This window comes from Gekko japonicus, unplaced genomic scaffold (assembly GCF_001447785.1).
Source record: "Gekko japonicus isolate JY-2015 unplaced genomic scaffold, Gekko_japonicus_V1.1 scaffold255, whole genome shotgun sequence".
NCBI lineage: Eukaryota > Metazoa > Chordata > Lepidosauria > Squamata > Gekkonidae > Gekko > Gekko japonicus.
Genome location: NW_015160843.1, coordinates 525,096 through 549,399, shown reverse-complemented (window position 1 = coordinate 549,399; position 24,304 = coordinate 525,096). Strand labels below are relative to the sequence as shown.

Genomic DNA, 24,304 nt, shown 5'->3' with positions numbered 1-24,304 from the left:
TCCCTCTTTCATTCCTTCTTTTCTTCTCTCTTTCTATCCCCTTTCCTTCTTTCCTTCTTTCTTTCCCTCTTTCCTTCCTTCTTTCCTTCTCTCTACTCTCTCTTTCTTTCCTTCCTTCCCTCTTTCCTCCTTCTTTCCTTCTCTCTCTCTCTCTCTCTTTCTTTCTGTGCTGTCGTGGGTGTGGCCTAATATGCTAATGAATTTCTGCTGTTGCATGTGGCCTATTATGCTAATGAGTTCCTGTTGGCTTTTTCTACAAAAAAAAGCCCTGACGCCAACACAATAAAATCATTAAAATTACAGCATACAATTATCAATAATAATAAACAAGCCGTAAGAATAAGCCAGGGAATAAAAACAGCATAAAACAATTCAGCAGTCAATTATCCTAAAGGGTAAATTACACTGAATGATAGTGACTACCCAAGCGACTCTTATTCAATGGCAGTTAATCCTCACATCCCCAAATGAAGCAATGGAGCTCTTATAGGATTACGAAGTGTGTCCTGGCAGTGTCTGGTAGCATTAGATGATCTGTCAAAATAAATCTCCTTTTCCCTCAGCTGCACGTAACTCTGTACATTGGCTACCCTGATCCACTTTGCCCTTTTCTCTTACCCCAGGAGTGAGGAACAAGCTGAGATGTTTGTGCAGAAGGGCTTGGTTTTCTTGGTTGCCAGCACAGAATTTCTGCAGGAACTGGTGGGTCAGTTTCAGAATCTCCAGCATCTTGGTGTCACCCTGTACAGGTAATAAACAAGTCCCTGGTATAAAGAAGCCTGGCAGAGGTGTCAAACTCATTTGTTATAATGTTACTTTTGTCAGGCTGGGTCACGTGTGCCATGAAATGTAATGCCAGGTACCAGAGATTAAAATCTTTATAAATGACACAGGCAAACCCAATTAACGATATTATATTTTACTGAAAATACAAACAAAAGCAATTGATTCCTAGGAGTGAAAGCAACTGATTTACTGGAGAATCCATAAAAGTCCCAATAAATGTATTTAATTATACACAAGATTAGTTTCCCCCCCAGGGTATACCATAACAGGGGGAGTATCTTACATATCAATACAAATTAGCTACTTTTTATATATACAGCACTTTTAGGAGATGAGTCATCTTTCTTGCAAGTAAATAAGGTAGATTTTCAGCAGCAGCAGCAGCACCCCCAGCCTCAGCAGCCAAGCATGGCTACAATCCGTCTCTTGCTTTTTGTTTCCTCTCTTCCACTGTCCTACCTCTGAGCATCTCAAGAAGGCACACCAGACTTCCCCCTCCACTTCCTCATCCCCTCCAACAACAACAATCCTGTGAGGCGGTCCCAGCTGTATGACCAGCCCTGGGTGACCCAGATGACAGGGTCCTGGCTCAGAAGGATAGGGGGGATCTAAACCTGGCTCTCCCAGATCCCCTCCTGCATTTCCCACAGAAGCGGAGGGGCTGAGGGGAAGGCCTGATGGAGAGGCTGTTTCCAAGACCTCCAGGGGATGCTTTTTGTCCTCCTATGACCCCTTTTCCTTCATGGGCTGTGAGCAGTTGTGGGGAAGAGGGGAGATCACTGTCCCCCACCCTCCCCAACACTCACTCTGCCTCCTGGCTTCATGGCTGTTCAGATGTGCAGCGGCAACAGGGGTGCCCCTTTCCCCCTTGCTCCTCCACTCACTTCTGAGGCCAGGACATCTTTCCCCTCAGAGCGGCATGCACAAGACAGCCCAGTTGCCTCCCAATCCACGTGCCAGCCCTCCTCCTCCTTTCTCCCCTGCTGGTCCCGTCCCTTTGCCCCTTTCTCCGCCTTCACTGCCATTCCCCCCACACTATTTTACTTCAATCTCATAGTCCTGCCCTGCCCCCTAGCAATTTCCTTTCTGTCTTGACAGCTTTGACCACACACACATCACCATGTGCACCTGCTTGACCGCTCCCACCCCCAGCAGCCTCTTGCATCAGTTGTTCATGGGCTGGATAAGAGCCCTCAACAGACCAGTAACCCCCCCCCCCCAGCTGTAAGTTTGACACTCCTGGTCTCAGGAAAGATCCATGAAACAATTACACATCCCAAAACAGCTATGGGAAAGACAGATGACACACTGGGAGAAATGTCTTGAATATAGCGTATCCTGTTTGGGGCAAGAAGGTTGGACCCTTTACACCCCTTAAAACATTGCAGTTTTCTTGTTCTATCAGAACTCAATAACAACAGTTGGCTACCCTAACTGGACTGCCAATCTTCTTCCCACCTTTTCATAGGGGATCTGCAACAGGTCCAGCATCACTTTGTGGGCATCCATATTCTTCAATAAGCGCTGCTGCTTCTTTCGCATCTGCTCACCTACCCCACACATTTTATTGAGCCGCTCCAAAATCTGGAGAAAAACAAAGAAAAAGTTCCACCAAACTGAAGAGGAATTAATGACACAGCAGATTCAGCAATCTTAACCCAACATCTAGAGAAGGAGATGGCGGGACCATCCCCTGCCCAAACCCCGGCAGAACTGAGGGATACGGCTCAGCTCAAGGTGCCTTGGGGCTGGAGACATTCCATCTCAGGCTGTGCTAAGGTGTTCCTTCATCTCAAAGGACATCATCTGACATCTCTGTCTTAGTCCATTTTTCCAGAAGTTGGATGATAATCTCAGTTATTAAGAAACTTGGTTGTATTGGGCTTGATAGCACAATTCTTTTTATACATGATGTGCTCTAAAGATTCTCCAGTCTTTTCTGACAGACTCCCTAAGGAGACTGACAAGTGCAACTGCTTACCCCTTTAACCAGTTGATAGTTCTCACTGCTTTTCTCTCCAGGGGTCCCAGGGTCCTCATCTGTGGTACGCTGAGGGTGGGACAGGAGAAGAAAGGGTCATTCAGGTGGCTGGACAAGAGCTAACCCAGAGGAATATCCATTCTGGTTCAATATCCATTGGCCCTCCTGTTACTGTATAGAAGTCAATAACGAAGGCAGCCTACATTTTACTCACACTAATGTATTAGAGACATATCATGGCATGGAGTAAATAAATAAAGTATAATCTGATCAGAGTGGCTCACCTTGGTTTACACCAGTACAGTAAAGCTATTCTTGTCTGTTGGGTCTTACACAGTGTAAACCTGTGTACAGTTACTCCTGTTTTCAGCCCACTGGTTACAATGCCCTGGAAAACTCTGCATAAAAGTGACTGTGTCCAGAGGCCTTCATGGCTGTAGCAAACTGTGATTCTCTGCTGGTCTACAGCCAGTTCACTCTTAAGGAAGCATTAAGGAAGCAGTCAGCCAGTTCCCTCCCTCCAAAGATTTAAGTTATCAGGAAGAGGAAAGGTCATGCAAGTAAGTAGTCATTTTTACCCCCTTTTTGGGGTTCCTCAGCTCTCCCAATCTTCTGTTGAAGACACTTACCAAGAGCCAGGATTAACTGCAACTCTCTGTCAAGCGGGCATATAACCAGTTAGATTCAAAATAGTGACAGCAGAGCTCTGTTCACAGAACTGAACTTGCCCACCTCCCCCTCTCTGTGCAGCAGCCTGCCCCTCCTCCTGCCGCTGCTGCCCTGAAGAATTGAGGCATCACCAGGAAGAGCACAGGATATGATGCGGAAATCTGCTGTGGAAATACCCTTCTGTGAGCAGAAAACAAGCTTTGGATCCAACCAATATTAATTCTGCATGATATGTGGAATGATGCATTAGGTGCCTCTATGACTTGTAGCTGTTCAGTCTTACCTCCTTCTTCTCCTTCTTCTCTCCTTCCTGTCCATCCTCTCCCTTGGAGCTTCCCTTCTTTTCCACCCAGAGCTCTGACTTCTCCACCATCATACGCAGTTTGTCAAGCTCTGACTTGATCACTTTATAGTTCTCAACATCCTGAGCAGAGATAAGCAGCTGGACCTGGATTAAGATACCATAAAGAACATCAGCCTAATCTATTTGTGGTGCTGGCTGACAAAAGAAAAAACATCTGGAAAAGCCAAAATCTATTAAAATGGAATATGAGACTATTATCTTTCTCAAATTATTCAAGGGTTCCTCATATTGTTATCATAAAAGCCATGAAGGCCAAAGTTCAGAGCTGCATGTATGCAGGACAGTGCTGCATGTGGAACAGAAAATATCTTGTTCAGGGATGCTGAAGTTGCTTATGGACATGAATGATTATGTACTTGTGCACATGTCAGCACACAGGAATACACAGTCTTTTCTCAGTGCAGATCTAGAACCCATGGAACAGTCCTCTAGTGCATGTAAAGCCTATTGTTGGACTGAGATGATGCTAGTATATTGGCAATGATATGCAAAAGCTCCAAAATGTCCCAATGATTGCCCTGTAACTAGCTCTTTTGACTCTGACTGCTGCTTTCCAACTTGGCCCTTCTGATACTTCTTGCAAAAATGACCAATGGTTTTGTGTTGTTACTGTTATCACATCATCTGAACTATACTAGCCAGTTTGGTGTAGTGGTTAAGTGTGCAGACTCTAATCTGGGAGAACCAGGTTTGATTCCCCACTCCTCCACTTGCACCTGGCTGGATGACCTTGGGCAAGCTGTAGCTCTGATAAGAGCTGTCCTTGAAAAGAGCAGTTTCTGTCAGAGCTCTCTCAGCCCCACCTACCTCACAGGGTGTCTGTTGTGGGGAGGGGAAGGGAAAGGAGTTTGTAAGCCACTCTGAGACACCTTTGGGTAGTGAAGGGCGGGGTATAAATCCAATCTCTTTCTCTCTCTTTCTCCAACAATTATAAAAGATTGCCCCCATCCCCTACACTTGAACCACCCCAGTGTGCTGAGCAGCCACTTCACACCATTTTTATGTTTATTACATTATATATTAGAACCCCATAGCAATGGGGCCTTTGTAGACCAAATACCACAAGTAAAAAACAAACATTTTTTCTCTGTCAGCCATAGGTAGATCCACAAAGACAGAGTGTGTACTTAACAGTGACAGAAAGGCAGCCACCACATGTCAGCTGCCTGACCAATTACACTGAAGAATAAAAGTTTAAAATAAGAAGAGCCTTGCTGGACCAGACCAATGGTCCATCTAGTCCAGCATCCTGTCTCACACAGTGGCCAATTAGTTCTTCTGGACGGGCAACAACAGGGCACAGAGGCTAAGACTTTCCACTGATGTTGCCACCTGGTTCTGGGATTCAGAGGCTTCATGATTCTGAATGTGGAGGTTCCCCACAGTCACCATGGCTAGGAGCTCTGACAGAAACTCCATGAAGCTATCTAATTCCCTTTTAAAGGTGTTTATTCCTGTCTGTGGCCATCACTACATCCTCTTGCAGAGAATGCCACATGTTAATCAATTAATAGGTGATGGGGTGGACTTTACCGATCTGTAGTTCACACAGCACTGAGAGTTACCTGCTTAAAGGTATGTAAGACCTCCTGCCTTTGGCTGAAATGTTTGAAGAGGAGTTGCAGTGAGCCTGACACAAGTGGGGGATAGTCATGCATCGTCAAGTGGATCAGCACACGAAGAAACATCCGCCCTCCTTCATCATCCACTTCCAACATGCTGCTTGTTTTCCTTTGGTCAAATTGAAAATAAAATCAGAACCAAACCCAAACTTGATGTCTTCAGAATAATGAGAGTGAATTGATTTAATGAGATTGAATTCCCTTGACTTGCATGCAATAGTAAATAGCAGGTGATATCCTTGATAACTTTTTAAAAATAATATCTCCTGGTTGTCCTTGATACCTGTGTCTTGACTCCAACCAAATTTGTACTCTGTGGGAGAGAGGATTAAGGTGTCTAATGGAAGAGTCACAACAGACTTACCCAATCCCAAACATGGCTTCAGCCTGCTCACCAATCCGGTCCAGATTCATTGCTGCAGCTGAACAAAAAGGGAAAACGTGAGACAGGAAACAAACCATCTAAGATGCCAAACTTAAAGAAGTTCTAGGACCCACTTAATTGCAAGCAGGAGGCAGAATGTAATATGACATCACAGTCACATGACAGGAAAAGTCCCGCCTTTGCTAAAAATAAATCCTCTCCAACATTGAATGATCTCACTTCACCATTCTGCTGCTCCTCTAAATGTGTGTGTCCAAAGGCCTGCAGTTGGTGCACCCATGTTCTCTATGGATATGCACAAACAAGAAATCCTTCCAAAAACAGTAAAAAAAAAAACACAAAACATGGTGTATCTATAAAGTGGATCTCTATGACCCATCTGTGGGTCTTGACTCACAGGATGGATCACTGTTCTAGTGCATCCCTCATTCCCACTTTTTCTTTCTAAGCACTGTATCAAGCTGCTTCTGTATGTACTGTCCACAAACACAGCAGAGCAGTAAAGCCATACATAGAAGAGGATGGAATGACCTGACAGAACTCACTGAAGAAGAAGCAATTCTATAAAAAGTACTACTTCTTCTTTTTTAAGGATTAAAATGATGATCAGAATCCTCCATAGCATCCATCCATCTATCCATCTATCTTTCTTAAAATAGGCAGTTCTCTGTTTTCCATCCTACACTAGCACAACCAAGAAACAAAGCCTCGGTAGGGCTACGCAAAAAGGAACATACTTTATTCCCACAGACTGGGGTTATTAGAAGCAGATTTATCTCCCCCCACTGCCACCCTAATAGTGTTCCTAGGACTACCATTTGGTCTCCTGCCATAGAAAAAAGGTGGTTTCTGTTTATTCCTGCAGGGAAAACTAAAGCACTGCATTGGAGACACTTCTACAATGAAGGTAAAACCTGCCCTTCAGCCCTGAGAGTAGGTGATCTGGCCACTGCTGACAGAAATCCCACAAAGTGTGCACAGCTGCTCTGTATCCCACCTTCTAAGACTGAGCAGCAAACAAGGGCTTCTTCTAAACACTCACCACCCAACATAAAGATGGGCATTTTGCTATTCAGAAATACTAGACAAGATGACCATTAACCAACAGATAACTTATGCTGTCATGCATCTCCTAGACTAGTCTGTGATGCTCTTAAGAAAAATTATACCCTTCCCTTGATTCTTTGGGCTTCTGATTGGGTACACATGTACAGTAAAACTCCATTCACCATGTTGAAGTCAGGTTGAAGATGACCTGTTTATCACACAATATGGTAAGTTGCCCACTGGAAAATAGTAATAGCTAGCTACACACTATGGTAAGTTGCCCACTGGAAAATAGTAGTCAGTATAAATCCACTACTGCCCTGCTATCTTTTCTTCACCTTCTATTATCTCCACTAACAGATGAACTATTCTACCACCTATGTGAGGTGTACAGGGACACGTCAAGAAGCAACTGTGTGCAGGGTGGTACTGGCAGTTTTTAAGGACACACCACACAAGACATAGACTTTCATTTAGAAATTTAGCAGATCAGTTTTCAGAGAAATTATTGACTATCAAGGCATAATGGAGTCAGAAAGAATTCCACAGCTCACTTGAAACAGGGAGAAAATAAAGCCAGAAGCAGAGATTTACTTGTGGAGTCAAAGGCTGGAGCTGTTCCATCAGCCCCACTGTCTTGCATGGGGTAGACTTCCACAAACTCTTTCTTGAAGACAGAGAGCAAATAGGAAATTCTGTAATCCAGCCGTACATTCAGGATGAACTGGGGAAGAGAAAAGAGAATGGAATCAATCAGTCTTTCCCATATTTGTGCTTTCTGGTGTTTTATTGTATCTACCCATTCCAATAAGCCCATGTCGATAAAAGGACCATCAGAAGCAGCAGCTGTTATGTCACAAGATCACACAGTACCAAACTCACATTGTGGGTGTCTAGAATGATGGACTTTCCCTTACCTGTAAAATCTCCAATATTTTCAGCTTAGTTTCCATCACCACAATGTTTTCATTTTCTATGCTCCTTCCTCTGTCTACTGGCTCAGGAACCACCACAGTATTCATAGTTGGGGGACCAAAGATCGATTGCTTCCTGCTCAGCACCATAGTAGACATCATCTGACCAACACCATGGATAGATCTCCGGACGTTCTTTCCTGGTAGAGCAAGCAATTTCAGTCAAAGCAGAAGCTGGTTAGAAATTGAAATTATTTGCTCCATGTCCTTAAAGGGCAAAAAGAACTGCTTTATTCTTACTGTGGTTTCCAGTATTATTGTTCCTATGCATTTTTATAAGATTGTCCCATGCAAACTCTTATAGGATGTCTGCCAAATTATGTACCGGATGTAGAAGACAAAGCCGATGATAGTGCAGTGATTGCTGGATGCCAGCATGAATTTGTCAAGAATACATCATGCAGACTAACTTTTCTATTGAATTACATGTTTAATAAACATGAGGAAAACTGAGTGTAATATTTATTTTTTCTATTTATTTAAAACATTTCTGTGCCGCCTTTCCACCCAAATAGGGTCTCATGGTGGCAAACATCAAAACATGAAAATATCTCAAAATCAAAACATTTAAGACATTAAAACAGCGGGGTATATATAAAATATTTAAACAATTTAATACAATCATAAACATACAACACAAATGGCACAACCAGGGAGAAGGGCCAATAACAGTTATTGGGGGTTACACTAAAAAAAAAAGTCTTCACCCACTGGCAGAAGACAATGATAGAGGGAGGCAGACAAATTTCCATGGGGAGGGTGCTCCAAAGTTTTGGTGCCACAATCAAGGAGGTCCTCTCTCGGGTTGCCACCCACTTAGCCTCAGCTGGAAGGGGCACCTGAAGCAGGGCCAGGCAGGTTCATGTGATAGAAGGAGGCCCTTCAGGCATGAGGGCCCCAAGCCATACTACATCTCAATTTCATGACACAAAGTCTCTCATAATGTTCTGTTTTGGCAAGCTGACAAAATCTGGATTGATAGGCTAGTATAAACAAGCGCACAAATAAATAAATGTATTAGGTGGATTGATGGATGAAGAACTATGCTCAGAGTGTTTGTTAACAACTCCTCAAATGGGCTTCAAGTGGTGTATCCCCATGCTCTATCGTTATCCAATATTGTTTAAAATCTTCATTAATAATTTGGATAAAGGCATGGAGGGCCTTATTAAGTTTGTTGGTTTGAAATGTGGGGAGCTCATTTTTGCTAGAATTCTTTAAACAGAAGCTGTGTCAAGGATGCTAATAGTAGGGATGTCCTGTACCAGGCAGGGATCAGACTAGATGATCTTTGATGTCCCTTGCAACTCTGTGATTCTAATGTTTATGATATACAGAAATGTAATGAACCAAAAACAAAATTCAGAAGACTGTATAAGGTGGGGTTTGATGGTCCAAAGTCACCGCCCTGATCAATTAATATTCATTTAACTAAGTTTATCCTATAGCTCAGTGCACTTTAAAGCTAAGAGAGCCTAGGGCCATACTGTGTCATTTGACTTTATGTACAGGACATCTAAATTAGACTAGGGCATATCTTCTTTGAAAAGGCATCTTAAATCAATATTCAAGTGATTCATTCAATTGATGACCCTAGCATTCAGCTCAGTTAGACCTATCTTCCCTTAAGGCTTCTTGAACTTACCAGTCATATCATCATTGTACACTGTCTGCATCAACAGTTGAGGGTTCTGGACACAGTCTATGATGCCAAGAAGTGTCCGTGTCAGGCGCAGCAGTTCACTAAAGCTATAGAAGCCAAAGTAGATAAGGTTGTGGGCGAGACTGACAACCTGGGAAGAGAGACAACATTTGGTAGGTGAAGCTAAAAGACCCCATAGGTTAAAAATGCTGCACATCTATCAATAGTATAAATCAGAACAAGTTCTATTAAAAGCTTCACAGCTGCAATTGATACTAATCCGGCCAGATAATGGTGGCAGCAGGAGCAAGCTTCTCTTTGGTCTCAATGTTAGGGCTCAAGCCTTGAACCATTTGCCTTAAGAATATCGGTCAGGGATCCATTCTGTGCACAACCAAGTTCTTCAGGATAGACAATCAGACCAGCAAAGAAGTGTCTGGCACAGCAATGGGCCAGAAGTGGCCATGTGATGATGCCTGAGTCAGGCTTGACATCTGGTATCAGTAGCAAGAGGACTCAGCTTGCAATCATTCTCTGGCACAGGCTCGCTTGCATCTTCATCTCCGCTTTGCCATCCTCCAAGGAGTTCATTCTCTGCTTGCTAAAAGCAAAATCAGACAGCAGCATCTGCAAGCATTTTACTGAAAGTGTGTGGTAACTGGACACATAATCAATATACATGTGTAATGAAAGAAAAATCTGGAAAATGTTGTTTGGATGATAAGACTACACTAAAAACTCTACTACTCTGAGGAGGGGTAGATTTCCATATTGCAAAGAGGAGGAAGAGCCCACTGACTTTAATGGACTGCATCTACAGTTCATTTTTTTCAGTATGGTATAAATTATTGCGAGAAATTAAACAGTAATAGAGATTGACTTAAAAGAATGAAAAACAAAACAAACACACTTTGCTACATGACAGGAAATGCCACAAGTATTCAATGCCACAAGTATTCAATGCGAACATGGGGTGCATTGGGAGGAGCATATGTTAGGAAGCGGGCAAAACATATGGAACAGCAGCAGGTATGAACATATGAAGCATTAAGCCAGACCACCGGTCTATCTAGCTTATTATTGTCTACTCTCAACTGGCAGACCTTCTTCATGCAAAGTATGCACTGCATGAGAGAGGCTTGCCTGAGGCTATCTAGTGAGTTTTTGGCAGAGATCAAATTTGTACCAGGACCTCCTGGATTACTCATTCTGTCAGCCACAATGCAACACCAAGCTATTCTACTTTCAAGGAGTCAACATCTACATTAAATGACCTTGTTGTCTCAGAGGTGGGTGAAGTCTCCACCACCCTGTAGCAAAGACAGGTTCCTCACCTCAAAAGTGAGCTTGTTCTTCTCCTCATTAGCAAAGGGCACTGCCTCACTGACCACATTGTTAAGATAGTCCTCCACAAATTCCATGGTGCTGGCAAATTTGTTCTTCTTGTCATCCCGTGAACTATTCAGATTGGAGTCATAGCTGCAAAGGAAAGGAAAAGATTGAATGAATCAAAGGAGTACCTTATCTCCAGCACATGCCATCTCTAAGCCTTCATGAATACGTTGAATTATGCCACTTATGCAGCTGGGGTTTTTTTAAAAGTCAGATACACACACAACTTTCACCAAGATTGTTACCCCCACCCTATTTTCTGTTACCAGTGAAAAAGGTGGGATATAGAACTAGAGGATTCTCCTAGATGCTATGTTCTCCTGTCATTCTATTCCTGATGTTCTTTAGGTGCCTTACTCTTTGATTGTGATGGCTGTAGGAATCTCAGTCCACAGACGTGCAAACTTCACAGGCATAACTTTCTCCTGAGGATCCCTGTCTACATGTACATGCAGCATCAGATGGCAGAAGGAAGCCCTGAGGTCAAAAGGTAACATTTCATCTGCCATGCAGAGGAAGATTAACTCTACTCCCAGTTGCTTGGAGATTTCTTTAATGGCCAAATATTGCCGGTCCATGCACATGCGCGCAAACAGCTTCAACTGGTATCTGTGAAGAGAGAAAGAAGAGGGAAGCATTGTAGGAGAGTCAACAAATTAAACAAATCTGTATACTGCATTGGTCAGGCCACACCTGGATTATTGTGTGCAATTCTGGAGGCCTCGTTTCAAAAAGGATGTGGACAGAATGGAGTGGGTGCAGAGAAGAGCGACAAGGATGACTGGGGGCCTGGAGACCAAGCCCTGTGAGGAAAGGCTGAGGGACTTGGGAATGTTCAGTGTGGAGGAGAGGAGGTTGAGGGGGGACATGATAGCTCCATTTAAGTATTTGAAGGGCTGCCACTTAGAGGAGGGCAGGGAACTGTTCCTGTTGGCAGCAAAGAATGGGACTCGTAATGATGGGTTTAAATTAAGGGCAGGAAGGTACTGGCTGGATATTAGGAAAAACTTTTTCACAGTAAGAGTTCTTCAGCAGTGGAATTAGCTGCCTAGGGAGGTGGTGAGCTCCCTTTCACTAGTAGTCTTTAAGCAGCAGCTGGACAACCATGCGTCAGGTATGCTCTAGGCTGATCCTACATTGAGCAGAGCTTGGACTAGATGGCCTGCATGGCCTCTTCCAACTCTGTGATTCTGTGATTCTATAAAAAAAGAAGGATAAAGAAAACATGCACAAAAGCAGAAGGAAAGAGGGCAGGGGACATTCATCACTAAAAGAACAAGGTTTCTCCAAAGTGGTTTCTTGCCTCTTCAGTACCACACAAGCAGTCCCATCCTAAGCAGAGTTATACCTTCCTAAGCCCACTGACTTTAATGGACTAAGAAGTGTACAGCTCTGTTTCTGATAGCACTGACAGGCTGCTAAATGGAACAGGGATTGGTCAAGGACCAGGCACCACCAAAACAGCTGAATAAAAGGAAGCAAAGTAAGAAGTGCTGAGATCCAATGGCAGGAGATACAAAAGCAAGATCTCTTCAGGCATCTTTCTGAGATCCAATGGCAGGAGATACAAAAGCAAGATCTCTTAAGGCCTCTTTCCCTAGCTTCCATAGGGCAAAGTTGCGGAAATAAGTAGTACTGATAGCATTTTCAGGACTGCAACTGCATACAGGAGAAGTGGAGAAGGAGGCGCTATTAGGCCAACTGTTTGACTCCTCCTACTTCTTGACCTTGCTTGAGAAGGCCTATGTAGGAAGAACTGGGACTCACACAACAGTTTTGTGCCTCCTTTTGACGAGGTCCATGGCTAACACTTCCTAAACCAGCTGTTTGATTTAGTGCCCATTGCAATATTCCAGGGCAAATTTTAGGTTGGGAAAATGGAACCCCTTCTCATCCCATGCCACAGCCCTGATCAGAATTGTGCCCTGGCATGTTTGGGAACTTAGTTTCCTGCAGATCACATCTGACTGTGATACAATTAGAGCTGGTTACCAATTAAGGTCCAAAATAGATGAGAGTACTTAGTTAAGAATACCAGTAAAGAACTGAATCCACTCTGGAGTTCAACACACCCTTTTGGTCATTATCCTCCCCAAAGGTGAAGAGACAGAAGCATCATGCCTCCTCATTACCTGTAGTAACTCAGAACATTCTCATCATGGGCATTGCCTGCTCGTGCTTCCTGGGCCAGCTGCCGGATGCTCTTTTCATGATGTTCATTATTCCTGTCACTCCAAGTCAGCCAGACCTCCTCCTCAGAAAACTCAATACTCAAGTACTCATGAGTTTGGGACATCTCCTTCACAGGCCTCAACCTGAAAATCAAAGGGGAGGGACTGAACCAAAAAGCCTGCTTTGCTCCACTATTCAGACAGAGCAAAAGCTGTAACAGAAAGGAGGGAATGGTGTCATTTAAACCCCGCCAGTGCCAAGCTAGTAAATGACTCCCTCTCAAACTCACTTATGATATTCTGACTCACAATTCAAGCATAGAATGGGCCTTCCTAATAGGCAGAGACCTAATTATTGAGGAGAGTAGTTGCATTAGTCTGTTGCAGCAACAATAAACAGGAGTCTTGTGGCACCTTAATACAGTGAGCCTTTACAATTGATGTTGTATGTGTTTTTATTTCTGTAATTAATACCACAATATCTTAAAGGCTGTAAAAACAAATCTGAAAGAAATTTATCTTCATGGAAGTTACATCTACATTTCTGAGAATGATTCCAGTTGGGCAGACATTTTAGTCTGTAGTAGGAAAATAAGACAGGAATCCAGCAGCACCTTAAACAAAATTTATTTTAGCATAAGCTTTAAAGTGCCAGGGCTCACTTCATTTGATGCATGAAATGTTACATCCATTAAGATGATTCATTAAAAAGATCCAAGCTGCAGACAACCAACAAAAGGCAGGTGGGAGGCTACAGAAAGAGGCAGATCAACTCTTTTTTACTTGATCTCTTTCTAAACTAGCTTTTCTTTATAACTGCACCTCTTCACACACACACACACTTTCCTGTTGTTTGTGCATCTGATTAACTGAACTCTGACTCACCAAAGTTTATGCTAGAATAAATTTTGTTAGTCTTGAAGGAGCCACTGGACTGCAGTTCTACCTGTTACCAAGAATGGTATTTGGAAGACAGCCATCGCAGATTTGTGTTTGCCTTGCATCATAACTTGTGGCTGGAACACACCCATGGATATACAGCAAGTTCAACTAAGTAGCACTTCCCTCAGAGAACATTTTAGTGAACCTATATTTCACAATGTCTTCACTAATCTGAAGCAATCAGTGTTACATATCTACAAGTCTCATCTCCACTTCTTTCCTAATCATTATCTCTGGAAATTACTTCTTAGCAGAGAGGATGATAATATCTTAACAGGAGAGGAAGGTGGGTTCAGTGCTCAAAATACAAGGGGCTCTTTGGATACTCACTCAGTTTGGATCAGGATGTCAGTGTTCTTTGGGTCTAAAACACACTTGCAGATCAGCTCCTGAGTGACAGGAATGGCGACATGATTTGACACGCACAAGTCCGATAAATAGTCTAGAAACCTGTGGCACATATGAGAGATTGTGATATTATCCTTCCAGCCAATGCACTGGGGATAAGGCCCTTCTGCCCAGTTAACTGCGGAGCTTCCTGAGCTGCCCTCAGCTAAGCAAATCAAGCATTCTCCTCATCACATTTCACGTAGTGATCAAATACTATAATTCCCAATAAAAACCTCTCCAAAAATTGTTTTGGAAAAAATCCACCTCAAACAGGAATTTTTTTGGGGGGGGCGGGGGAGGGAATGACCATGAAGCAGTAAATCATGTTGAAAAGTTTTAGTCATTCCTTTATGTTACTGGTAGCTTTTTGTCTAAGAAATAAATGTGGAAGTCATTTCAGCTAGATACTACTAGGCCAATGCAGCTCACTCTGCTGATCCCACTCCCATACACTGAGTAACTGGCACATCATTGATTCTTCTTACTACTGCCCTGTGTAGCTGCTGCCTCTTACTGACCATGATCAGCACCTTCACCTATGTAAATACCACATTTATTTTTCAGCAATCTCCAGCCAGACTAGCCCTACTATATTCAAAGCAGTTTTAGGTACTTTCTTCTAACATAGTAGACTAGTTTATGAACTTTCACAACAAGCATTTAAGAAACAAAAGAAAGCACACGTGCAGTTCCCCAGTGTGGCAAACAGCATTCTCCCAGGGCCATTTCAGGTTGGGAAAGTGATGGGAGGCTTGAAGCCCCTTCTTCTCCCATGTCATGGAATCAGTTAAATCCAGGTCCCCAACAAGTTCGCTCATCCCTAATCTGTGTCTGACTCAAAGTCAGGTCAGGAGAACCCAGAAATAACTGTTAAAAATCATAACATGTCGTGTGGCCCTCAGCAAACTCCCTCACACTCACCTGGGCTCTCGATTTTTGCGCACCAGACTCACAAAAGTCTCCACCTCCGTCTTGGTGATGTGCTTCTCCAGCAATTTGCGGTTGTTGTGCAAAAGGGCAGTGATGGTGTCCTCAGCCAAGATGTCATAGCCAATCTGGGACTGCATCATGCCAAACTGCTTGGCAATGTGTTCCTGCAAGAGAAGAGGTCACATGCAGATGAACACATCAGCCCTACTTAAGACCAGTGTTCCCTCTAAGCTGGACTCACAAAAGTCTCCACCTCCGTCTTGGTGATGTGCTTCTCCAGCAATTTGCGGTTGTTGTGCAAAAGGGCAGTGATGGTGTCCTCAGCCAAGATGTCATAGCCAATCTGGGACTGCATCATGCCAAACTGCTTCGCAATGTGTTCCTGCAAGAGAAGTGGTCACGTGCAGATGAACACATCAGCCTTACTTAAGACAACCTGCCTAAATCAACAACAACTGAATTTTAAGAGCCCTCAATTTAGACACAAAATAAGGGACTTCCAAAAATATTGTTGCTCAAATGGATGTTCTCTTTACAGACTGACTGAGGAAATGGATGTCTGGAGAGCAAGTGAAAGTTATTTGTTTTGTTTCCCACAAGGATCATCTTCTCTTTATGCCTACTGTCCCAGACAAACAGCTTTACATCTAATCTCTCCCACCAGTTTATGACTTACTGCCAGCCAAACCCATATACCCTGAAGTAAAGGCCCACCTGGTTCTTCCGATAGTCCTCCTGGGAGTGTCGCAGCACCCTATAGCAGAGCCGGAACATGTATTGGTAGGGAGCATTCTTCTGATCAGAGAGTTCCTCCAGTCGTACCAATGGACCTTCCCCACCTTTGTCCTTGAAAGGAGCCTTCAGAATTCCAAAGATCTACACAGCACAGAAGGAAGGTTACCAGTCAGACAGAAAAGTGCTTTCCACAGATTTCTTTTCCATGATCAGAGCTATGGTTTTTAGACGTTTCATATGCTCTCTGTATGCAATTACGAATAAATTCATCCAAGTTCATCAGTTGACTGCATGAAATCACTGACTGACTGTGGTCTGAACTGGGTGAACAACAAGCCTTAGCAGGTCAGATCTAAAAGGGTTAAAATCCAAGCCACTGGTGTAACTCTATAGGTAGAGATGCAGCGGGTTCAATAATGCAAACAACTGAAGAAAAATCTCAAAGATGTTTGCAGAAAACCCTGGTCAGTTTGTATTTGCATATACCTCAGCTCTCAGATCAGGAGCTGCGGTGGCTCAAGTGGTTAAGACGCTGAACTGCAGGCTGTGGAAGGTCAGGAGCAGCTCGAGACCCGGGGGCCGCACGCACGTTTCATATGCTCTCTGTATGCAATTACGAATAAATTCATCCAAGTTCATCAGTTGACTGCATGAAATCACTGACTGACTGTGGTCTGAACTGGGTGAACAACAAGCCTTAGCAGGTCAGATCTAAAAGGGTTAAAATCCAAGCCACTGGTGTAACTCTATAGGTAGAGATGCAGCGGGTTCAATAATGCAAACAACTGAAGAAAAACCTCAAAGATGTTTGCAGAAAACCCTGGTCAGTTTGTATTTGCATATATCTCAGCTCTCAGAAGAGGTCTCTTATTTCACATTATGGTTTCCCACAACTTCCCAATGGCTGCTCTTCATTTCTGCCTGACACCACCACTCCAGTTTTTGTCCATGACTACACAGCCAACACAACGCACCATAAAGAACTTCCCTTGCAAATCCAGTAAACAGATAGGAACACAAAGTCAGAGTTATTTCAAAGGGCATTCATTCAGAAAGCAGTAATCAGTCCATTAGGATTAGCATTCAGGTTTAGAAAAGGAAGAATTCTAGCAGGTGAGCCTGGGGGAAAATGAGGTCAGGGTGGAAGTCAGAGTGGGTCCATCCTGGTGGTGGAAAGTGCCATCAAGTTGCAGCTGACTTATGACAACCCCATAAGGTTTTCAAGGCAAGAGACATCCAGAAGTGGTTTGCTATTGCCTGTCTCTGTGTAGCATCCCTAGAATTCCTTGGTGGTCTTCCATCCAAATACAAACCAGGACCAATCCTGCTAAACTTCTGAGATCTGATGGAACTGAGTGAGCCTGGGCTGGGCCCATCCTACCTGATCGTTATTACTTCTCGGTCTCATTTAACCCTTTACTTGCATTAGGTTAATAGAAAACAACAGAAATGTTTAGAAAAGTAAATTTCAGTTTATTTCATATTAATCAAAACATCAAACATAGAGACTGTTAAGCAGACTATGGTGGTTAGTTGTGTGCATATTTCTAGTTTTTGTTTTGTGCTTCTAGCAGGCTGTACTAGTCTGGATTATGGACCTAATTTCTCCTTGAGTTAGAATTTCACCCCCTCAGTGAAGTACAATGCCCAAGATCTTATAAGAAAAATCTAGGCCCAGTGGCTAGAACAAGGAAGATGCGAACTTTGTGACTCAGATGGGTACACAATTGTGCTTAATAGCACAAGATATGCATCAAGGAGTCCAAATATCAGTGCAGCCTTGAACTCATGTCAGCAACTCAACCCACATCGGCAATAAACTGACATATTTTATACATTTCTTCTATGGATAACTGAGTGAGTATATGAAAAGTATTTTGACAACTCAGGAAAAATGCTATACAAATGCTATTATTATTGATGGTAGTAGCAGTAAAGTTAAAGTTTGTGACCTGGAAATGGTTTTGTCTATTTATTTATCTATCTATCTATACAGAAAATGTAGTATTAAATTGCCTACCTGCATATCACTCTCTGTACTCTCTCTCTGAGCCATTCTACGGTCCCTTTCATTTACTTAACAAAACCTTAATCCAGGTTTTCAAAAACTTGTCTTGATCAATTTTTTTTGTTATACTTTACCTTTTAGATGTGTGAAACCTATTTTTAAAACCTGTTTGCCTTTAGAAGCCAAAGCCCCTATGAAAGGAACTTAAATCTTGCAGTTCAGAATTCATTTCTGGAACTTTCAGCACTGCTCACTCCAGAAGGCAGTGACAAGAGAGCTATTCTTTAGAAAAGCTCTTCAGTTGCAAAGGAAGCCAGAACTCTCAAGCTTAATGCTGCCATGCTAATCCCCAACCCTTCTCTGTAGCCTCTTCTCCCGCTCACCTGTTTCAGGATGTTCTGCTCCCTCATGAGTTTCTGTCTCTCCCGGTTGGGCTTGGTAACAACAATATCCAAAACGTTCTGTCCATTGTTGGATACATCACTGACAAAGAACACCAAGTCCTCCAGCAGTTGGATCACAAACCTGTCAGACATGCCAGGGTTAGCATCATCGACAAATAAGCCCCACCCACTTCAATGCTATAGACATTTGAGAGCCCTGAATACCTAGTTCATGGGAAACTTAAATAAAACAAAGGCAATATATTACCCTAATGAATCCCGCAGTTCCTTATAACAAAGCAATTCTGAACCAAAGCTTTCCACACTGTACAGCAAGAATATCAAAATCTGTGTCCTAGATAAATTATGTAAATCAACACAATATACTCAGGCCACCTCATGGATATAAAAGGTTTCCACTCAGAGGACAGAGGATTTTTAGACTGTACAGCAAGAATATCAAAATCTGTCCTAGATAAATTATGCAAATCAACACAATATACTCAGGCCGCCTCATGGATATAAACGGTTTCCACTCAGAGGACAGAGGATTTTTTTTTGCAAAAGGGAACTTGTCCTGGCTTCTAGTTAATTGCTTTCGAGGAAACATTCTGACTGACACAGTTATTGATTAGATCTGTCATTGGCTACTATCCCACTCTCAGCCTCCATACAGCATTCCACTAAGTCTCCACTGTATCAAAGTATTTGGTCCATTTACCTTCGGTCATTCTGGCTGAGGAACCCTTCATTCATCTTCTCCACCACACTGGCTAGCATGTAGCTGGCATCATTGGCAAAGTCCAGGTCTCGGATTTCTGACACAGGCACAGAGACAATAGCAAAAGCCTCTTTGTCCTCCTTGGTGGGGCATGTGCCAAGCTGGGGTGGAGGGGAAGAATCCAATCATCCAGTGCTATGATTTGCTTTCTCCAGAACAGGGTAAAGCATAAATTGTGGATTTAAGTTGCCACTACTAAATTGCCAATAATCTCTCTAGTTTAGGGGACCCCAACCATACTGTGGTGGTGGACACTTCTAGAGTGTTGGAAAAGGGTACAAGAGATCACCATATAATTATTGCCATGAGGGGGAAGGACCTATCACAAAATGGCTGCCTTCGGGGATCCAGCTACTTGCTTTGGTGAACAGCCTCATTTTGGTTCTATTTCCAACGAACACGGAGGGTTTGCTCTCAATGTCAGGGAGACGTTGCCAAGCTCAGAGACATAAGAAAATCTGTGTTGCTGAACAAGCCAAGTGATGATGCACCTGCCTGGGATGAGTTCAGTGCTTTGCTAGTTAGCTGGCTGGTAGGAAAAGACCCCCTTTTTTCCTGTTCAATTCAAGATCCTTTGGATTTCATTCCCAAGACTCAAGAAGTAAGTAGGCACTAGGAAAAACATTGATGGGAGCCACAGTACACAAGAGGGCACCATTGGGGTTTGCTGCAAGCTGCAACCAGTATTGGATGTTTCATTGGAAGTGTTCAAAACATACAACACTGCTGAAGTTGTTCACTAATAGTTTCTGGCATATACCAGTATACAAATAGCTTAAGAATGAAGTAGCATCTAAGACCACCTTGAAGATTTTATTAAAGCAAGATTATAAAAGTATAAAAGTTACAGAAGATATACTGAATCACCATGGAGTCTGTTGTATAAAGAATGGCAGCTTCTCCTGACATGGCGGGTAGGAGAAGGTACACCTGACGAACTGTCACTTACTGGCACCCTTCCACCTGGGGCCAATCCCTCTTTATAGTAGAACCACAAAGGAGGAACATACCATGAGGCGAATGGGCCGTTCTTCATCAACATCAATGGGCACATTAGTGCTTTGGATCCAGGTGTTGGTGCAAAGGTGACGCAGTCGGACATAGGAATTCCTGAAATCACCACAAAATGGTTTATACATTTCTATGGTGCCCTCTATGGGTATTTGAGAGTAGTTTCTGGATTGTAAGATTGTGACCTACATCCTTTCCTCCAATGAGAAACATGCAGTTCAGAGGCACACCATCACCAAGCCTATATATGAGATTTGTGAGATCAAAAGAAGACATTAAGGCCTTGTAAGTCCCACTGACATGAATGTGACTCAAGCAGGTCAGGGCATAAATTCCATTGATTTCAATGGGATTATACATACTCTTTGAATTTTACCAACTATCCACTGAAGTGATAGTGTTTTCATTACATGTGTGTCTGAACATGCACATACATACTGGGATTGGGAGAAGTGATTTATTTATTTATTCATTTGATTTGTACCCTGCCCTCCCCCCCTTCTGAAGTGCTCCTTTTATTAATTGTAACAGCCAACCTGTGTCTTTTGTCCTACCATCCTAATTCCACTTTAACCTAGAGTGTATTGAAGCTGAGCAGTTCAATACATGAGAAAGATACGAAGATGAACAAAAGAAGCAGCAGCAAACCAGTAGTCCTGTCATTCTGAGTCCTAACTTCTTGTCGGAATCTCGCGACATTTATTCAGATATATATATATTTTTCTTCCTTTTTCACCTCTGCTCAATGTGGGTTGATAGATTTACATGCAGAAAATGCTTATTTCCTACTCAAAGACTCCAGTCAAGCTCAGCAGGAACAGATACTGCAGCAGATGTGGGTGTGATGGATATTTACCTGGGGACAAAGGAGTCAGTCTTCTGCAGTGTGGTTGGATCCAGTTCAAAGAGAGAAGCTATGTCATTGCCGTGGGGCACAGCTACCAGCCGGTACTTGATCTTCTCCCCTGTGTTCCTCCGACTGGAGCGACTAGTTCCACCCTGTCATAAACGAAGCAACTTTTCAGTCTTGAGTTAGAAGGATCACCAAATTTCATGCACTGTATCATAACAGATATGCTCTGGGAACTTCAGGATTTTCCAAGAATTAGTTCCCAACTTCTTGTTCAGCAAGCATCAGCTAAGCACCTGGACGCTGTACTGGAAGGGAGCAACAACAACCACAATCCAACACTTCACCAATGTATTAATACCTGGCAAAAACTGTTATTTTGATGTTTTTGATGTTTCTACATTGTAGTTGGTGAAAATGTGCAGTGGCTCTTATCTGATAAAACTTGCATCAAAACATGATCCCTCACTTTTGGTGATTTTGTTGGCTGTAACAATAGTTATGCTGACTTCAGCCATTGTGCAGGTTTCAGACATGCCATTCTCTCTTGCCCTGTCACCACTGCAATTCCCTGAAGCTCTAAGCACTGGTGAAGGCTTTTTGAGCTACACTTCCCAATCCTAGTCAGAACTAGCCTCATTTAATGTTTTCCTGTGGGACTTTGGGGACCCAGGTTGGATGGAAAGGCACCATCAAAATGTTTTAAATAGATTAATTAATTAACAGTACAATCTTCAGCAGAGTTAAACCAACTGAAGACAATGGGCTTAGAAAGGTATAGCTCTGTTGAGGATAGCACTGTAAGGCATGTATTTCAGCAGGCTTAGACATGCCTGACTTGGCATTGGATTGAGTAGTTAAAAGGTACCCACAGAGCAGCAAGCCAAACCACCCCAAGCAATTCAAATGCAGTTCAAAGCTTACCAAACTCTTGGGCTCTCCGGTGTCACCTTTGTAACTGGGGTTTTCCTAAAAAGTTTTTAAAAATAGAGCATTAAAAAAACGCACAAACCAGTTGATCTTGACCTTTTCAGTTTCCAAACATGGAGACTACTTTTGTCATACTATTATTCTGTCTTTGATTTGGCGGTGGAAACCTAGAGAGAACAGATGGTCCCATCAGATGATTAGAGAGTCCCCAAACTTTTTCCATGCCAGCTGCTCAGTGTATCAGAGTGCCAGTTTGAGCATTTTTTTAAAATATGCTGAAATATTTGGGGATCAATATATGAAGGTGACAGAAGCATGACTATGTTCAAAATTCTAATGATTGGTGACAAATTTTCCTGCCTCAGATATAACTACTCACAGCTCTCATGCTGTCAGATGGATATTTGGGGAGGAGCTGTGGCTCACTGGCAGAGCATCTGTTGGCATGCAGAAGGTCCCAGGTTCTATCCTCAGCATCTCCAGCTAAAAGGAAGCTATTTATTTATTTATCAAATTTATACCCCGCCCTCCCGGCCAAGGCCAGCACAAAGCGGCTTACACAAAAAGACACATAAATTACAGTTAAAATGATCCTAAAACCTATTTAACCATCTGACATAATGATGTGATATGAAAGACCTCAGCCTGAGACCAGGGGTCATTTCATAGAAAAAGAGCTAGGGGAACTCATTAGCATATTTATTTATATGCTTTCAATTTAATACCCCGCTCTAATTCCATAGTTGGGGTCTCTGAGCGGCTTACAAGTTTTTCTTGGTGCTAGTCACCGTTTCTGTTTCCTAACTATGGGCACAATGTATATAGGGGAGGGACATCCTACCAGCACCCCCTCTGTGGTGGCATGTCATGCTGTTCTCTCTGTCGGGGCAGTTCGACTTGGTCAGATGGGACTCGGGACTTGGCGGAAGTGTCTTGTCTCTGGCGTTCGGTGGTGGTGCGCTCTTCCCAGACACGTGGCTTCGCCTACTTCCGGCCCAGCTATGTCCTTTTTCCGGCTCCGCTGGGCTGGTGCTCGGCGCCTGCGCACGTCCCCTCGTCCTTCTCAGCAGCCGTCGGTGCACTCCTCCTTCGCCACCTGCCTCCTCCTGGCTGAATGAGGGCTGGAAGCGGGGTGGCCGGAAGCAGGGGGCGGGGCTTCGTCATGTGCCCCGCCCCCCTGCACCTCACCCGGGGGGACTGCGTTCCCCCACGATCCCCCCCGAAATGACCTCTGCCTGAGACCCTGGAGAGCTGCTGGTGGTCTGAGTAGACAATACTGACTTTGATGGACCAAGAGTCTAATTCAGTATAAGGCAGCTTCATATGTACATATCTCAGCTGTTGCCTGTGTGCAAAACTGATTGTTCCCTTAGTCTTCTTTCTGATTCAGTTATCTCTGAACAACATTAATTACCTAAAATTATATCTTGACATATATCATCCATACTAGAACATCAGACAATAAAAATGTTACAGGTTATCAGATAAAATTATACACGAGAGACATTATCTCAGCTTGTATTTTCATAACAGAGGACAAAAATTTAGCTACAAACCACTGGAAGAAGCAGTCTCTGATATGGAATTCAGGTGACCAATCCAAAAGAATACCAGAATCTGAGCTACACATACACACCATTGGGTACACAGCTTAGAAAACAAGAGCTCCATCATGGCAATTTTTAAATGGTTAAATTATCCTTTAAAACAGCATTGGCAACCATGGGTTGATTCTGTTGCCATTATCATGTCTAGTTTGGTTCTCATCCAGGAGACACCTGTAGAAACTCATAGCTGTTTCCATTGTTTTGCCTAGATCACTGAGCTATCCAAGTACACAAGGAAATTTGATTTGAGCCAGAGAACTTTGATGTGAACCTGCCAAGCTACATTTTTAAAGCTACCTAAACACTGGCCATAATCCACTAGGAGTGAGATTTTGGCTGAAAGTGAGCAAATAAAAAACCCCAAGCCCAAAGTGAAGGAAGGAAGAAGACTATAAAGAGAGAGTTTTTTGAAAGAGCTTGTAACAGAGTCCACCATAGAGGGAAAGTGAAAGAGCTGGATTTTAGCAACAAAGAAGCAACAATATTGTTTATAGCCTAAGTCCCAGGGCTTCCCATTTGTGCCTTCTATAAGCAAGGAAGAGTAATGAGGGTCCTAGAATTCTACCCAAATGTCATTTCTACCAGTGTAGGCAAAGATAGTTCCCAGGAAAAGGCTCCCCTGAGAGCATTTTCTAATGAATTTTGACTTAACCAACCCCTAATATGTACTAACTCCTGTGATCTCATTATGAGGAGTTAAAACA

General features: G+C 43.1%; 1 protein-coding gene across 2 annotated transcripts in view; it reads right to left on the bottom strand.

The window, feature by feature from the left end:
• The window catches only part of ITPR3 (inositol 1,4,5-trisphosphate receptor, type 3), a 152,874-nt gene that overhangs the window by 47,993 nt on the left and 80,577 nt on the right, over window positions 1-24,304 (bottom strand). For both annotated transcript variants that reach the window (XM_015419698.1, XM_015419706.1), the window contains exons 10-29: window positions 21,988-22,032; window positions 21,070-21,212; window positions 20,213-20,312; window positions 19,143-19,303; window positions 18,422-18,563; window positions 16,010-16,171; window positions 15,287-15,459; window positions 14,306-14,425; window positions 12,995-13,177; window positions 11,220-11,471; window positions 10,805-10,949; window positions 9,474-9,621; window positions 7,772-7,968; window positions 7,449-7,578; window positions 5,787-5,844; window positions 5,366-5,531; window positions 3,720-3,884; window positions 2,768-2,836; window positions 2,245-2,370; window positions 619-741 (exon numbers count right to left, since the gene is read on the bottom strand). In XM_015419698.1, coding sequence (XP_015275184.1) covers window positions 619-741; window positions 2,245-2,370; window positions 2,768-2,836; window positions 3,720-3,884; window positions 5,366-5,531; window positions 5,787-5,844; window positions 7,449-7,578; window positions 7,772-7,968; window positions 9,474-9,621; window positions 10,805-10,949; window positions 11,220-11,471; window positions 12,995-13,177; window positions 14,306-14,425; window positions 15,287-15,459; window positions 16,010-16,171; window positions 18,422-18,563; window positions 19,143-19,303; window positions 20,213-20,312; window positions 21,070-21,212; window positions 21,988-22,032 — 2,808 coding nt within the window. The remainder of the gene's footprint in view (window positions 1-618; window positions 742-2,244; window positions 2,371-2,767; window positions 2,837-3,719; window positions 3,885-5,365; window positions 5,532-5,786; window positions 5,845-7,448; window positions 7,579-7,771; window positions 7,969-9,473; window positions 9,622-10,804; window positions 10,950-11,219; window positions 11,472-12,994; window positions 13,178-14,305; window positions 14,426-15,286; window positions 15,460-16,009; window positions 16,172-18,421; window positions 18,564-19,142; window positions 19,304-20,212; window positions 20,313-21,069; window positions 21,213-21,987; window positions 22,033-24,304) is intronic.